Source organism: Peromyscus maniculatus, chromosome 15 (assembly GCF_049852395.1).
Source record: "Peromyscus maniculatus bairdii isolate BWxNUB_F1_BW_parent chromosome 15, HU_Pman_BW_mat_3.1, whole genome shotgun sequence".
Taxonomy (NCBI): domain Eukaryota; kingdom Metazoa; phylum Chordata; class Mammalia; order Rodentia; family Cricetidae; genus Peromyscus; species Peromyscus maniculatus.
The window spans coordinates 64,515,081-64,532,910 of NC_134866.1; the positions used below are offsets into that span (position 1 = coordinate 64,515,081).

Here is a 17,830-nt window from a genome sequence, read left to right on the forward strand (position 1 = left end):
TTTATTTTTATATTCTGGGTACATGAAAGCATGTATGTACCATGGCATGTGTCTAGAGGTCGAGGACAGCTTTTGAGAATGAGTTCTCTCTTCTCACCATGGGTTCCAGCAATCAAACTCATGGTGTCACACTTGCATAGAATCTGGTTTTTGACTCTCTGAGCTATCTTGTCAGCCTTCAATTTCATTCTAAGAATTAAGCAAACAAAACCAGAAACAAGGTACCTGAGCATTTTAAAATTAATATATCCATAGGGAAAAAAAGTCAGGAAGTCAAACTTGGGGAGTAGTAGAGACCGTATTGAATACCATTTTGCAAGCACACTAATACTTTTGTAAAAATTATAAAAAGTCCCTGAATTATTTCTTCTTGTTCCATTGTGGTCTCTAATTATAAAGACTACCTTTATATATCTTACCAAGAGCCCACAGTTCATAAAAAGATTTTCCATGTTTGCAGAGATAAAGAAGTTTAGATTAAAACAACCTTCAAAATAAATAATTCTATGTAAATTAAATCATCCCTGTAGTATCATCCCTGAATGAAAATGGCTCCCAAGACTCAGAGCATGGCACTATTAAGAGTGTTGGAGAAAAGGTGTCACTGGGGGTGGGCTTTGAGGTTTCAGAAGCTCAAGCCAGGCCATCACTCTCTCTTTTACTGCCTGTGGATCAAAATATAGAACTCTCAGCTACCTCTCCAATACCATGTCTGCCTACATACCACCATGCTTTCTGACACAGTAATGGACTAAACTCCTGAACTATAAGCATGCCCCAGTTAAATGTCATGGTGTCTCTGCACAGCAATTAAACCCTAACTAAGACAATCTTTAAAAGGGAAAAAAATCTCAATCTTGATGTTTAGTAATTTAGTTGCATGTGCATACTTTCAAATGTATGTTTCAAGTCTCCCAAAACCTTGATAATGGTAAAATCTAATTTAAGGCAAATTGAAACTCTAGCAAACTAGATTCTAGGTGAAGATGTCTAAAACCAAGGTACTCAGTAGCTTAATAAGATAAGGTGGGCAAACATCTAAAATTATATCTTTCATTTAATTTTTTTTAACGGTCCACTAAACTTCTGATAAGCAAAAAACCTTATCACTAAATTTTTGTTTTTTCTAGATAAGTCAGCTGTTGAAGCTTTATGAACTTAAAACTTAGACTGGAATTTAGGGAATTCTAATTGAGATGGGGAATACTAGAGCAGTATTAACAAGCTAAGCAGGTAAATTTATTTTAAAAACAAGATTATGCTAGTCCCCCAAGGAAGAAACAATAGTACTCTCTCTATTATCTTTTCTTTTCCAGAAGAACACTGCCACTCTGTATCACAGTTTCCTCTACTAATTTCTTTCCTAAGCAAGCAACTACAATTCATTATGAGTTTTAAGATAAAGACAAAGTTTCTCATTAGTTGAGAGGTACAAACTAATCACGACACACAAAAAGTATCAACTTCTTGAATAAGCCAATTACATGGCATTTGTAAAAATCAGGGAATTATCTACAAATAGCTTATACATAAATATTTTATTAAACAAGATATTTGGGAGTTGACAAGTATTAATATTCATGTTTGATACTGTTTAAAGCACTCTCAGATAAGACTACAGATATTATATTAGAAACTGAGGAAGTTTAATATATTTTGAGTCCAACTATTTTTGCCACAACTAAAAGATAATTTAAACTGTTTCATAACTTACCTGTTATAGTATCGGCCTCCCATCATAAACTGGTTGTTAGGTGTTGGGCAAATTTTAAACCGCTGAATATTTTCATTGGTCCGAAAATACAAGGAATAATCACCAGGAGTATTATCTGAAGGCCTCACAAGAAAGCTGCAGACTTGGCCAACTGTAAAAATTAAGTTGTTAGCTTTATACTCTACCAAATAAAAAGAAAATATGTTAAGTAATCTAATTAGGAAATATATTCAAAGTCATAACCACATGTAAATTTTTATCATGAAACTTTAAGACAGGGTTTCCTATTTTCATTTTATGTTTTACAACCACTCATGTTTTTCTTGGTTTATCTTAACTAGTTTTATTTCCTAAACCTATGGAACTGAAAGTCTGCAGCAAGTTGTCTATTATATCATATGGTAATCTCCTAAAGAAACTCAAACTATTACATCATATGGTAATTTCCTAAATAAAGTCTTCAAAGTTAAACTCATTTTGCCCAATAGTCTAAACTTTCTCTGGATTTCCAATAATGATTAAAAAGCAAACGGTTATATAGCAGTATAAGTGCTTACAAAGGTAGGTTCAAAATAACTGAAGTATCTGAGTATATTATCATAATCAATAAACACATCAAATATTTTACTCACTAGGTATCATCCTGAAAAGGTGCACACAAAAGACTATCTTCAATTAGCAATGATTCCTAATACCATAATGTTTCCTTTGTGGTTAAATACTGGTTAACAGAAAGATTAGGAATTGACTCTTGTAAGAAAGCATAACTAACCCAATTATCACATGTAATTCTTGTATAAATGAGTAATAGCTCAAATCATCTAGCTTAGACTCTTGCTATTGTATTGGTGTTCGATACAAAGAAGTAAAAAGTAAATCTTATATTGAGTTTTCAAAGTTCAGCTTAATACATAAGTAAATAATAAAAACCTGTGCAAACTGTGCAATTTAATATATGATAAAGGAAATTCTGGGTGACAATGCTGATACTCTGTTTCTTCTTCAATGTAAGATAAGAATCATGTGCAAATTTGTACATGAATGTGCTTGTGTAGTGTCGGTAAAGTGTCCACTCTTTCTAAAAGAGTATAGGAATAAACAAAAATACAAACTAATGTGAGAAATGTTTAGATTCTTTTTGTTTTTTGTTTTTTTTTCGAAACAGGGTTTCTCTGTGTAGCTTTTTGCCTTTCCCGGAACTTGCTTTGTAGCCCAGGCTGGCCTTGAACTCACAGAGATTTGCCTGCCTTTGTTCCTGAGTGCTGGGATTAAAGGCGTGTGCCACCACTGCCTGGCTCTTTTCATGCTTTGACATCTAAAAAATAATGGATACAAGTACTTGGTGATTCAATATCTAAATATAAACCTACACCAACAACTAACTAAAATGAATTTTTTTGGTTCCACCTGAAAAGCTGATGACATAACACTCTGGTTTAAACTTGATCTCTAGGTCTAGCACTGGCATATTTTAAACTCCTTCTGAACCTACTTAGTGCAGGTTAAAACATTAAGCACTTCAAAAACAGCCTCAAATCCTATATGTGAATAAATCACTGATTTAAGATGTAATGATACATCTTAAAACAACTAAGGCAACATATTTAACAATTAGTATTTATTTGCTATAGTTACCTATTTCAGGGTACCCTATAAAATACAGGAACTACCAATTTTTCAAGAACCACAACATCTAAAATATATATAATAAATTGATTTTGTCAACAATCTCTGTCAAATATAGTTTACTAATATATATCTGATAGTTAAATTAACCTCACAATGAAAAGTAAATAATAAAGAGCAAAGTAACATAGTTGTTACTTTAAATCACTGGTCCTCAACCTTCCTAATGATGCAACCTTTAATATAGTTCCTCATGTTTTGGTGACCCATCCCAACTATAAAGTTAGTTTATTCCTACTTCATATATGTAATTGTGCTAATGTTAGCAATTGTAATGAATATTTTTGATGAGAGGTTTGTCAAAGGGGTCACAATCCATAGGTTGAGAACTGTTGCTTTAAATAATAAACGCTTAATGCAAGTAAACTTAATTTGCATCTTCCTCTAACAATCAGAAAAGTTAGGAATGCATTTTAAATAAGGCTCAATTATGTAATTCCACCATGCACACAAATAATACAAGAATGTATACTGGTGCATGCCTTTAATTCCAGCACTCAAGAGGCAAAGGCAGGTGGATCTTTGTGAGTTCGAGGACAGAGCGAGTTCCAGGACAGTCAGAACTACACAGAGAAACCCTGTCTTGAGGGGGAAAAAAAAGTACATTATAAATGAATGGAAAAAGAATGGTAACACGGTATTCCTCTATTGATACATTGCATGTTATATGGTATTTGTAGACTAGAACTCACATGATGAATAAAAAGAATGACAAGAATTTGTATTTGTAAATATGAAATGTTTTCTTAATATATTTCTTAACATTAAAAAGTATATTATGTATTCTTCTAAGTATATTATATGTAGGATAGCCCTGAGCTACACAAAAATTATATATCACAAGATCATAAGCTGTAACACATGGGGAAGGAAACAGGGACAGTGGCTAGGGAAGAAGAAAAATATACTTCACAAGAGTTTATTAGACATGTACATTTTAACCTAAAACAAAACCAGAAAAATACCGGTTTCCAAGCATCGCAAAGAAAATACAATATGCATAAGTATTAATCAAATAGTAAAGGAAAGCACAGTACATGAAAAAAAGTTGTTTCAATTTTATACTTTATCAATAAAGACATTGAAGAATACAAAGGTACCTGTCATTAATAAATTATAAGCTTCTTGTTTGGAAATCTTCCCATGGAACCATCTTTAAAGGAGAACAAACATGACATGATAATTAAAAGTCCACATGCTGATGCTTTCATATACTCAAAAGTAAGCAAAATTTTCATAATTCATACTGACATGAAATAAATGTAATAGAAATGATCACATTTCATCCATTACATTTCTATTGTGTTTTAGAAGCTTACTGTGCTTTATTTCAACAAAGTACAGAAAAACTAGGAAATGTCAAGTAAAATTTTAAACTACAATTTCCATATTAATTGTAATATTTTTAAAAATACTGGTTTTAGTTCTAGAGTTTTAGTTCTAGTAGTATCTGTTACATGCTTATATCACAGCTCCATTTTCCCTTGGACGGCTTGTAGGGGATAGGGGAGATAATAAAAGGCAGAACCAAATTATTTTTCTCATGTCTCTCTCAAAATTAATTTTCTTTTAACATAAGATCTTTACCAATAAAATTAAAATGTTAAAGAACAAGTACATACCAACAGAAAGAACTCAACCGATTTTTAATTCTGAGCTAATAGTCTATCAAACTGGAATGCTAAAGAATTTTATAATCTGTATTCTGGAATTAAGCATTTAGAAATTATTATAAACTGTAATAGCTGAAAATATAGCACAATGAAATTTCAAGTACTTAGTATTTACCTTTACATAAAATGACATGTTTAAAAAATTACTTAAGGATCAGGAGTGGTGGTGCATCCCTTTAATCTGAGAACTTGGGAGGAAAAGATGACTATAAATATGGGCCAGCTTGGTTTACACAGTGAGATCCAGGCCAGCTGGGACCATATAATAAGACCCTGGCTCAAAAATAAAATAAATCCATTCATTTAAAAGTCAAAGTCCTGAAGTTTTTCCTCTTATTTAGATGAAATCCCACTGTCTCTCACTGGTAATCTCAGATCACTTCTCTACCACTTCTGCTGCATCTTCTTAAGGTCTGTCTACAATGACTTGTAGTAATGAGTTAAGTTCCAGTTGTAAAGGACACATACGACAAGACAGAAAACATGAGTGCTCTAAGATGCAATGCAACAGGCTTAAAGGTCGTTCATTCTGCTTCATTAATCATTCCATTACTAGGGAAAGTTAAAATACTACTTAATTTTCAAGTAAATGAAAAATTAATCTTTAAAGAAATTATTCCAACCATTAGCTTATTAATTCAAATTTCCTGATGCTCTCTGAGCAGACATGAATAATGAAGAGGAAATAAACAATACAGTCTAGAATGCTCTAAAATGTATGAGACTATACACTGCATTCAAGTAAATGCTAAACTACCATTTACTATACATGCTAGAGTGGATTTCTATATTCTCGGAGAGCCGGCTAGATGGCATCCAAGACCAACCCTAAAGTTTTCTATCCAGTAAAAATAAAACCCAAAGAGTTTTAAAAGAATAGTTAAGTTTTAAAGATGAATAATATTTTGAACTTTAAGAAAATAACCTCGAGGCAAGGGGGCAATATTATTTCCTGGAGTTATTCTTGTATAAAACTGATGTAATTTAAGTACATGATTTGTACTCAACATAATAGTCCTTACTCTTAACAAGTTCAGGCTCTGGTTAGGATAAAACAGAGTAAAACTACAGTAAGTACAGTGATGAGTACATGCTGGGGAGTTTGGAGAGTAATGGAAAAAGGCACAAGTCTTCAGCATATGTAAGGAACAACATTAAGATTCACTGAACGTGAATTTACTAAATTAGATAACTACATAAACAACTGAAGGGTAATTCTCACCTGGGAAGCAGCTTAGTAAAACACAAAGATAAAAAATAAAGCCATGCACCAGAAAGGTTTACAAAGGGCAGAGTGAGGTGATAAGACTAATAAAGGGTACAGGAGACAGGAACTCTAAGTATTAGAACAGAGAATGTGAGGAGACTAATGATTTGGAGTGCCTAGCAGAAGTTGGCTGTTATACCAGATACTACTAAGAATGAATATAATAAAGTTATTTATGACTGAAAAGAAGGCACATACTCAATAAATATTTTAGAAGAAAATAATTATTAAAACTTAGTATTGCCTACACAGAAAATATGGAGTACAAAGACACTTAGTCAGTCATACTGGCTATTTAATCTCAAAGGGAATTCATTGTGCCTAAAGGATACTTTAAAATATTTCCAATACTTCACTGCCAGAGTCTCTGCTTTAAATACTAAAGAGTAAGCACATACATAAAATAAATCAACATAAAATTTAACTTATGCTAAATACCACATAAAGTTCAGAAAAAATAAGATTAATGTATTAACAGAAAACTTCCCAGTGAAGTCTTATACTTGACATTGAAAAATGAGTGAAGTTTTAAACATTTACTGGCATCTGTAGATCTGTACTCTTAAAACAGGGACACGAGGAATTTACACTTTCTCTTGAAAATCTAAAGGATTTCATAATATTGAACTCAGATTCATTTAGTGTGTGGTGTGTGTGTGTGTGTGTGTGTGTGTGTGTGTGTGAATGCCTTTACCTTCTGAGCCATCTTACTTGCCCTATGAATTCACATTCTTGCACATATTAACTAGACAGAGTGTTCACCTTAAGACATGCAAAAAACTTTCAAGTTTTCTACTTCTCATAATCGGTAATATTAAACAATTAATATCAATTGCCATTTGCTACCACTCAGGCTGCTGTCCTCTGACAAGAGGGAAAGAAATGATTCTCTGCACTATGATCTCTATCAAGATGTTATATAATGAAAATCAGGATTTTTGTGTTGGGAGAAAAATGGGAATATATGTATATACATACGTACATGCGCGCGCGCACACACAAACACACACACACACACACACACACACACACAATCTCCAATCTACTTTTGTTCTGAATCTGATTCCCTAAGCATTAACTAGAATTTGAAACTGTTGATACAGACTTCAAACACAATCAAATAGGTTGAGTTAAGCAATGGAGGCACTTGTATCCATATGGAGTAGTAATATAAGAATGTACTCTGCCAGCCGGGCGATGGTGGCGCACGCCTTTAATCCCAGCACTCGGGAGGCAGAGCCAGGCGGATCTCTGTGAGTTCGAGGCCAGCCTGGGCTACCAAGTGAGTCCCAGGAAAGGCGCAAAGCTACACAAAGAAACCCTGTCTCAAAAAACCAAAAAAAAAAACAAAAACAAAAAAAAAAAAAAAAAAAAAAAGAATGTACTCTGCCAGGTGGTGGCGGCGGCGGTGCACGCCTTTAATCCTAGCACTCGGGAGGCAGAGGCAGGCGAATCTCTGTGAGTTCAAGGCCAGCCTGGTCTCCAAAGCGAGTTCCAGGAAAGGTACAAAGCTACATAGAGAAACCCCTGTCTCGAAAAATCAAAAAAAAAAAAAAAAAAAAAGAGAGAGAGAGAGAGAGAATGTACTTGTAAGATATAATATAGTCTATTAATAAAAAAGATAATAAAAGAACTACACGTTGAATGTTCAGTTTAATGTACTTCCTCTTCTGATGGCTAAAGAACAAGAAAAAACATTTGTGGCAAGCTTTAAATACCATCCATAAATGCTGACAAGTTGATTAAGAAAAACATGAACTGAAAAGACAATAGATGAACACAGTATTGAAATAATATGAATAAAATAGAATGTGATTGAAGGCTAAGATTTTAAAAGGAATCCTATACACATAAAAGGAATCAAAAAGGCTTATTTTAAAAGACCTTGCTTGTTTATACTAAAATTATCACAAGTTCTCTCACATATGCATACTAAAAACTGAGTTTAAAAGTTCATTAATGATTGGTCACAAAAATAAGAACTACTATAATTAGTAAGAAAATGAGGGAATAGGAGGAGCGGTACTGCTCATTAAGATGCAACATAATGTTTACTGACAGGGCTTTAGCTTGGGGATAGAGGCTACTGTTAGTGTAAAACTAAGAATTTAGTACTAGATTCTTAAGAAGTATATATCAGTTCTCTGAACCAAATTTAAAAAATACATCAGTCTAAAATTCATTAAGTATTTTTGACTATTTTTCTAATTTACAATTTTACATTATTGTTTCTCCTTTTCATAATTAATACAAACTCACATTTTGCCTTCGTGTGGATCTTCTTCCCGGCCCTAAAGGGAAGAGATTAAGACAGCATAATTTTTAATTTTATGAAATTAAATCTTAATCCAATTTCATGAAAATTCCTAAGAATTCAATCTTCAAAACTATCTCCACAATACTTTTCATAGTTATTAGGAGAAAAGATGTTTCCGTTCAAGAACTACCATGTAGTTCTGTTCACTCTTCTCCATGTTGTCGTCATTTAAATCAGACCCTTTCTTCTTTTCTTATAAACTATCAAGGTAGTAGTCCCAACTACAGTATAATTACCCCCTCCAACCTCTCTGAATTCCTCAGTGTCAACTGTAGATGTGCACATAAGAATAGACAAACCCAATGGACACACCTTTAAAGCAAGCCTTTACTACCCTCTTTCCTGCCTACAGATTCCTCATTTTCCAAGAAACGCCCTTAACCATAGGCCTCAAGTATGTACTTCCTGCCTTATACTACCCACTTTCCAGGACACATGTAACTACGCCTTTGCTCATCTATTTCACCTCTCTTCTGTGGCTTGCGTTCTGTTGTGGTAAGTGCTATCAGAATGTCCTCTCAACTCACTGCTACCTACCTGTTTTAAAGAACCAAGCCATTAAGCAAAACTACCTCAAATCCTACCTCCTTACAGTCAAATATTTGAACCTAAAATGTGAGCACTTCCTTTTCTGTGGAATACAAAATGCAACCTCTCTCTTTCTGCCATCTTTTAAACCTTATCTTACTCGAGTCTGTACTCCAGGTTTTAAAGCTATTCTAACATTATTCATTCCAAAATAGTGGAATCTTATTAAATTCTAAGCTATTCTCTATAACATCACCACCACCCCAAACACTTGAGTATATACTGAACTATAGTTGTAGCAGCTTACAGTGAGTTTTCAATGAACTGATAATGAAAGAAAAAAATATTAGCAAGGACTTCTCTTAATTAGTTCCTCACTAAGTATTTAGTCAGACTAAAATCAAAGTCAATGAATGCTTACTATAAGGAACAAAATGAGTATTATAATTACCCTCTTTTTAAAAAGTGGTCTATATAATAATGTTTTAAGTACAATGGAATATAGAACCAATGAGTACTGTGAAAACAAACAATCTGACCTAAAAAAAAGTACCTAGAAACAAACTCTCTGGGGGGAAAAAAAAAGAGGGTGACAATTGAAGTGAGCTAGTAACAATGAATTAAGTTTTGCAAGGCAACCTAACAGGCCAAGAGTGTGAAGAAGAGGACCCTTATAGGCATAGAGACATTACACTCATCTACTCAAAATTTACAGATGCCAGAGTAATCTAGGCAATGGGGATCTATCAGTGACTCAGAACAACACCAACAAGAAAAAGATGCCCTTTCCTGGAGCATACAACCCACAAGCAGACTTAAAAATGTGAATGTGCTTAGAGAATTCTAGTTAGAATTTCAGAGAGGAGAATACCAGTCACATCTTCATTATCTAGACATTGTCCAAGCAGCTTTTCAATCTGCAAAGAATTCACTAACTTCCAATAAACCCACTGTGTAAAATTATACTAAATATCACAGTAAAAACCACTTATACTTCTTAGAATGAATAATTTGCATTACGACTATATTCCCTTTTAGCTACCACAGCACACTGTTCTTTTATAATGAATTAACTTTTTTTGTTTCATTCTCTGTGTTCATGTTAGGTAATGTCCCCTTATCCTATACTGAGCTATTCTTTATTATTCTTCTGCAGACACTTTCTAACCTTTATATGTTCTTACTAAAGTTCATTTTGTTAATTTTGATCCAGAAATTTAATACTTCAGTTAAAGTACAAATATATTTTCACTCCCTTCCATAATCAGAATAGAGAAGGGTAGTATAACAGGCAAAAGGAAGCCTAACGTAAACAAAACCTAAAAGTTTATAGGAGAACTAACACAGATAATAAGGTGCTTCAGTTTGAATGTTCTGCCTGTGTGCCTCTAGAATTCTGAACACTATTTAAAGAACTGTAAATTATAATCCAAAATCTTTAGTTTTGTATATAACTATGAATACAGGATGTATCCTGTATAACTTCCATAACTCCTTCCAGCTTTCCTCAGCATGTTTTATGCTTATGAATCAGGATCTAGTTACCAGAATAGGCAGACAAAAGAATCAGTAGCAAAAAAAAAAAAAACTTATTCTGCTATCTTCCATAGACTCTTGGGGGAGGAGGGGGCAGGGGAACACGGACATTAAAGATCACAGAAAGCCATTCCTACAACAAAATCTAAAAGGAAAGGTCAATTCCAAAATCACAATGTTTAATACATTTTGGTGGTACTATAAGTATTGTCTATAAGGCACGAACACTGCTTGAATGCTGATCTGCATCTAAAAATAAATGGTGCAATTTATAAATTATTATGTACTAAGATAAATAATATATAATATGATAGGAAAGAAAACAAGGGGAATATTCAAACTGTATGAATTTGGGATTATTTATGTGTAATATAATTATAATTTTCCTAGATTATTAGAAATTATACACACATTTGAAACCATTTAAAATTCCTCTGATTCAAATATACCTAATGAAGAATAGGAGCACAAAAATATAACAAAATAAGTACAAGTGATAGTTAAGAAGTAGAGAAGTACTTTCTGCAAAGGCAGCTATCTATTATAACATACTAATATACTCTTTATTTCCTTATAAACAAATATCATTTACTAACACCAAATACATCTTAAAATTTCTTTGTGCTTATGAGTTAAAAAGCTTTCACGAGAAATTTGTCCGTATCTAATAACTCAGAAAATAGGTAAGTTTTAAACTTTTATAAAAGACTCAGGATCTGAAATTTAGGAAATATGAAACTCACCACCTCTTCTACGAGGTCTTCAACAATAAGGCCTTGCTCATCTGTTCTTAGATTTGTAACCCACATCCATCCATCTTCTAATTCATTGTGAACAATGAACATATCTCCTTTTAAGAAACTAAAACAGCAAATGACATTAAAATTTTAAAAATGGACATCTAAGTATTCCTAAACCACCACACTGGATATTATGCTATTGGAAAAATGTAAAAACACAAAATTTAAAAGTTCTGAGCTGTTTCTGACATCTTTTGTGAAAATGAAGAAAGTTAATCATCTAAATCCTAATTTCATTATATGTACAACTTCATTATAGGTTTGATAAGGGTGTCTAGTTTGCTGGATTACATTCAAATTAGAGTTCCTGTATCTACTAACTATTTTGTTAGATGAGATTCAAATTAGAATTCCTCTAAATAGTAAACAATTATATAAGCATTAGAAGTAGTTCCAAGAAAACTGAATTTTACAATTTAAATTTCAATGTTGTTATTCTTTCGTATGTATGACAAATATAATAAACAATATATAATTAACAAAATATGAGAAAGTAAATTCGAAAATTTCCTTTAGATAATTACATCTGATTTTATTATGTAGACGCTAATATTACTTAGCATTTATAATCACACCTTATTTCATTCAAATACCTATTGTGCGATGAGTACAGTGTTCTTTAACCATCTATGCTTTTTCTCCTACTACATATTTCCGAGTAGATGGGTGCACATTGCTTAGCCTCCTCTTTACTACCTAGATGTTTTTAAGCTCTACACCATGAGCAGGTGTCAGTTGTTGATTGATGTGTGTCATCAATATAAAACAAATCCACCAGGAATTCCTTGCAATTTTTCTTCCAGGCTTAAAAAATGTCCCGTTTTAAAACATTCTTCTGGTTAGATGCTGCCATTGACCACATTTCTATAAGATATCTTCATATATTTTTCAGTAATTTTCTCTTTTTGTTGTAATACTCATAAATCTTAGTTGTACTAAATGAATTTTTCTGATATATTTGACAGTTTTGTTTTCTCTAAATGATCACAACCTTTACTATTTCTCAAATTTCAGAAAGCAAAGCTTGTACAAAGCAGAATTTACACATAACACTCTCATTTCAAGAGCCACAGAATAATACTATCTTGACTCTTAAGTTCTCCTTAATGGTGTCCAGTATTTTCTGCGATAAATGGCAGCAGATTTTATCACTTAACCAAATAAATAAAGCCCTTCTAGAACCACTCTTCCAGTTGCTGGGATAACAGACACGTACCATTACATCTACATGGAAGTGTTTTCTCATTTACTACAAGAAATACTAGAAAGATGTCCATCCAAGGTCAAAACACGAGAGAATATGCACTTTGCTTCCTCAGTCAGAAGATCAGATGATGCTCTTTTTGTTCAGCCCAACACTGCACACTCTGGTGCTGCTCTCTCTTCTGTCCTCAGACTCAGACTTACACTGACTCCCATGGTCTCCTCAGTCCTCGGGACTTAGTACAATTATAGCACTGGTCTCCTGAATCTGCCTCCAATTCTTGAAGTAAATCTTCTCTGGAGAAGCCCAGATAACACATGGACTCTTGGAGTCTCACTCAGATCAACAAGTAGATGGAATATACTATGAGAACTACTGTCTTAGATGATCAGACTGGAACTTTACAAATTTTCTAGAACTTATATTTCAATACTACTTACCTCTATTAAGTGACTTGCTTCCTCTTAGTTGCTTTTATTCATTTTCCCACATTAACTCACAAATAAGTGTCAATAAGAATTAAATGAGAAGTCATTAGATTGACGATAACTATGTAAAAATGGAACCTTTGAAATGCAAACTACTAAGTGTTTTCTAATACTAATTTCCTAAATCTTTGTTTTCTAATAATTTCTAAAACTTTTAGTACCAGAAAAAGTTTTTATATTTTATCATACTGTTATTTCAAAGAGAAACTATATAGTCAATAACTATTCAGAAGCAGCAAACCATTTCATAGTAAAGAAACAAGGTTTCTATTGAATGATTAAATAGCTTTTAGAAAAGGATAATTTGATTATCAAGTTTTATAATTAATTTATAATCAAATTAAATACAAATACAAACAAAAACGATGATGCTCTAGTTACACAACAGTCTTGAAATTTAAAATTGTTCACCCCCTATGCAAAAATCAAAAATTATTTCAGTATCATTTATAGCTAAGGTATGTTATGGGTAATAAAACCAGAAAATAAACAAACAAATAAATAAATAAACCACTCACAAACTGTGAAAGAACTCTACTTTCTCAGAATTTTTTTAATTAAAAAAAAAAAAAAGCTGTTATTTCTCCTGTCATTTTCACTGTGGCCACCCTGATTCGTGTCTTCAGTCTGAAGGGACAGGACATCCCATGGGAACACAACAGATCAAATACTAAAGGCAATAGCTAACATATTTCCTCAAATTCAAAATCTTTCCTAGTTTAAGAGCAATAAATCTTCATTGTCTAGTTCTTTCAAAAGCTTATAAGAAATAGTATAAAATACCTTATTTCATCAGTGTCTGGTACTTTTGTGTAGGGTAGAATGGCTCGAACACGCCTTCTATCTTCTACTGGCTGAAAACCATTAAAAATAATACTTAGGGGCTGGGGAGATGGTTCATGTCTTTGTAGCTAAAGCCCCTGTCCCACAGCCTGAAAACCCAAACTAGAACCACAGAACCAAATAAAAATTATTACAGGTGACAGGTGTTGCAGCTGCTTGTAATCACAGCATTTAGGAGGCAGGACCAGGGGATATCTGAGGCAAACTATCAAGACAAACTAGCCAAATTGAAAAGTCCTGGGTTCATCTAGAGACTTTGCTTCAATTAATCAAGTAGAGAACATTCAAGGAAGACATCTGATATCAGCTTCTAGCCACCAGTCATGAGTGTGCAAATACAACCTGACACACATGCCCTACACATACATGAGCTGCATACACAGTCACACACATACATACACTCATGCACACAATCAAAAGAAGATTGTCTCTGTATCCAAGTCAAAAAAGATATATCCACACAAAGCTTAAAGCCAACTGCGTATTATAAACTCCATAGGATCATTCAAATTAATCTTTACTGAGCCTCTATACAGAACCTAGAAATGTTTACTACTCTTGCTTGTTATTTTTACAGAAATTACTGTAAAAGTATAACAGATTTTTTCAGGTAATCTGAACAATCATTAAATAAGCTACACAAGGCATGGAAATTAATCTCCATTTTATAATACAATGTATAAAATTTATAATTTTAACTTATCTAGCAATTACAGTAAGCTATAAACGCACAGAATAATCTTAAAAATCTAATTACTTAAATACAAAACTACTTTAATAAGGAAACTATGATTTTTGTTCTAGCATTATAACCAGAAATAAAACAAATACTTATAAAATTATAACACAATAAGAAATTTAATTAGATCAAAATTTATGTGATTTTGGAAAATAAATTTCATGATACTTCATTAAGTTTACTTGCCTCTGGTGGTGCAACTGGATAGAGTAATTTTTCTCCTTTAAGTAAACAAGAAACATGACTGTAATAACCTATTAGGTCTGAGAGTGAAGAAAAACGCCTTCCACCAATGTAGTAATCTCCACACATAGCAATAATCCTAATTGTAAAGGAAAAAAAAAAAAAAACAACAAAACATAATTTCAGTCTTTCTCAGTCCCTTTTTTGAGTGGAAATTAAACCCAGGTTCTCTATCATGGGGCTATGTCCCTCTAGTATCTATGTCCAATTTTTTTTGTTTGTTTCTTTTTTTTTTTTTTGGTATTCTGAGACAGGGTTTCTCTGTGTAACAGTCGTGGCTGTCCTGGAACTCACTTTGTAGAACAGGCTGGCCTTGAACTCACTGAGATCCACCTGTCTCTGCCTCCCAAGTGCTGGGATGAAAGGCATAAGCCCCCACTGCCCAGCTTCTATGTCCAATTTTTAAAACCAAGTTTCATAAAGACAATTTTGTCAATTTCATACTCTTTTCCATTAACATACATTCCTTTACTTCAAAAAAATCACTTACCCATATCATCACTAGTAACTTAATATTATTTTTTAAATATTTATAAATTTAATATGACCGTATTTACAAGTCTCGATTATGTAACTGAACCAAATACTTTAAAATTTAACCTCAGATATCTCCCATCACTTCTATATTTAAGACTCAGCAATTTTACTTCTCTGGCTAGAAGTAGCTTACAAATCTCTTGAAATTCGTGTAAAATGTAATAAAAATGCTACATAAAAACTATGATCAAATATTATCATTATGAAATTATATTCCTTGATTTATTATACTCTGTGAAAATAAAGAATGACAGTACTCTTAAAACTTATTCTAAAATTTAAAAGTCAAAGGCCCAAGAACATTTTATCAGTTAATACTGGCTGTAAATATATTTGTATATAGAGATGACACCTTACTTAAAAAATATAAATACCTATCTCACAAAAGTGAACATGTACAGAATTTTAAGATAGTGAAGCTGAAAGGAACTAAGGACAATCTCAACCTCTATACAGTGTTTTCTATTACTATTACTATAGTCTCAGCCTATATTTCTTTCATTTTAGCCTACATTTTTTTCAAAATGTATCTGTAATAATATATTCCTATGAGGAATATATTTGAAAACTGGCATTGAAAAGATTAATATTACTATCTTTAAACAAAAAGTTTAAGCATTTCAAAAATATTTACTCTAAATCATTGATTAAATAACTTAATTGAAATCAAGTTTATTATACCAATATCATTCACTTTTGTGAAAGTGGATATATTTATAAATATGTGTCAGATTTAATACCAAAGTGCCATATTAAATACCTTAAACTAGGAACAAAGACTTACCTAAAATGGTTGACAACATTTGTTTGGCTAAGAAATGAAAGTACAAAGGACCCCGGCCTCCGATCACTCTCTCTTATAAGGTAGCTTCCAGATTTCCCTGCCTGCCTGAGACGTTCTTCTGCTATGGTTCTATCGAGTTTTCCATGATACCACCTAGGGGAGAAACACAAATAACTAAAATAAAAACAGCCACCATAAAATTTCTGTGCAGATTGAAATACATAATACTCCTTTAAACATTCACATGTAATTTAAACATTTGTTTAGTCTGAACAATTCAATTTTAACTCCATTTTTCACCCCCTCTCAATTTCCCTAAGAACACTGATTCACAAGGTTTTTCAATTTGTTCTGCACAGCCAAACCCTGTATCTCATTAATGAACATCTTCTTTTTCTCAACCCCCTTGGCTCCAGGTTTACCTATATTTGCTCAAAATAGAAACATTTATTGTATTAAATCCTTTCCTGGAACATAATAGTAAGATGAGTGATTAGAAATAATTTACAACAACTCTATATATTAAGGAATCCATCTGACATAACAAAGTTCTTGGAATCAAGTAGAAAATAATATTTACCTAATTTTAGTCTTACTACCCTAACAGGAAAACAGAGTAACTATTTAAAAGACTGCTATTTGAATTTCCTGTTTTAATAGGAAATTGACCATTGCCCTGGATTTTAAGACAACCTACATCATGACCATATATTTAAGCTCAACTCTTAGAGAGAAAACACAAATGTTTTTATGTAGAAATTCAATTGCCAGGGAACTCTTTGTTCACATGGTTGTGTAGCTGATCATACTAGTTCAGAACTTTTATGGAACTTTCAAAATGTTAGCCAAATTGTCTTACATAATGCCTGTCTCTTCTAAAATTGGTTATTTCAGGCTGGTGTTAAGTTTACTATTTGCTAAAACTATAAACCCTTAAAACAAATGAAGTACAAACAATTCAAAGGCCACTGTGAAGGACTCCAATCTTCCTCTTAGCCAAACTAGAATGTTTGTATCACAGATATTGTTTAACACACATCCTTTCACATAAGATCTCATCATCCTGCTTCTGCTTATCAAAATATGTCAAGATCATATCAAATGTAAAACCCATTTATAAATCTACAGCTGGATACATTATGCTCTTCTTTTAAACTATACTACATAGGAATATTAATCTACCTCTGTCTCATTTTTTAAAAATCTCAAAAGGAAAAGCTTTCTCTCACAGAGAAAGTTTTAACCAGACAGGGTGTTTCATGCAAGCTCAGTTTTCACGTATATGGGAGGTAGAAGCAGGGGGATCAGGAGTTCAAGATTCTCACTGGCTGCACAGCAAGTTTAAGGTCAGCACAAACAATATAAGAAGTCATCTCAACAAAGAGAAATAAAAAAAGGAGGGTTTTGCTTAGGATTTCAAATGAAACTTGAGAAAAAAAAGGTAGAACACATATGACCTTGGTCATTTGCC

At 32.7% G+C, this 17,830-nt stretch overlaps 1 protein-coding gene across 1 annotated transcript in view; it reads right to left on the bottom strand.

Moving 5' to 3' along the window:
- Rasa1 (RAS p21 protein activator 1) overlaps positions 1–17,830 on the bottom strand; it is an 84,381-nt gene that overhangs the window by 31,774 nt on the left and 34,777 nt on the right. Inside the window, exons 2-8 of the mRNA XM_006993203.4 lie at positions 16,360–16,512; positions 14,982–15,117; positions 13,997–14,067; positions 11,465–11,582; positions 8,600–8,631; positions 4,501–4,553; positions 1,715–1,865 (exon numbers count right to left, since the gene is read on the bottom strand). Of these exons, the coding sequence (XP_006993265.2) occupies positions 1,715–1,865; positions 4,501–4,553; positions 8,600–8,631; positions 11,465–11,582; positions 13,997–14,067; positions 14,982–15,117; positions 16,360–16,512 (714 nt within the window). The remainder of the gene's footprint in view (positions 1–1,714; positions 1,866–4,500; positions 4,554–8,599; positions 8,632–11,464; positions 11,583–13,996; positions 14,068–14,981; positions 15,118–16,359; positions 16,513–17,830) is intronic.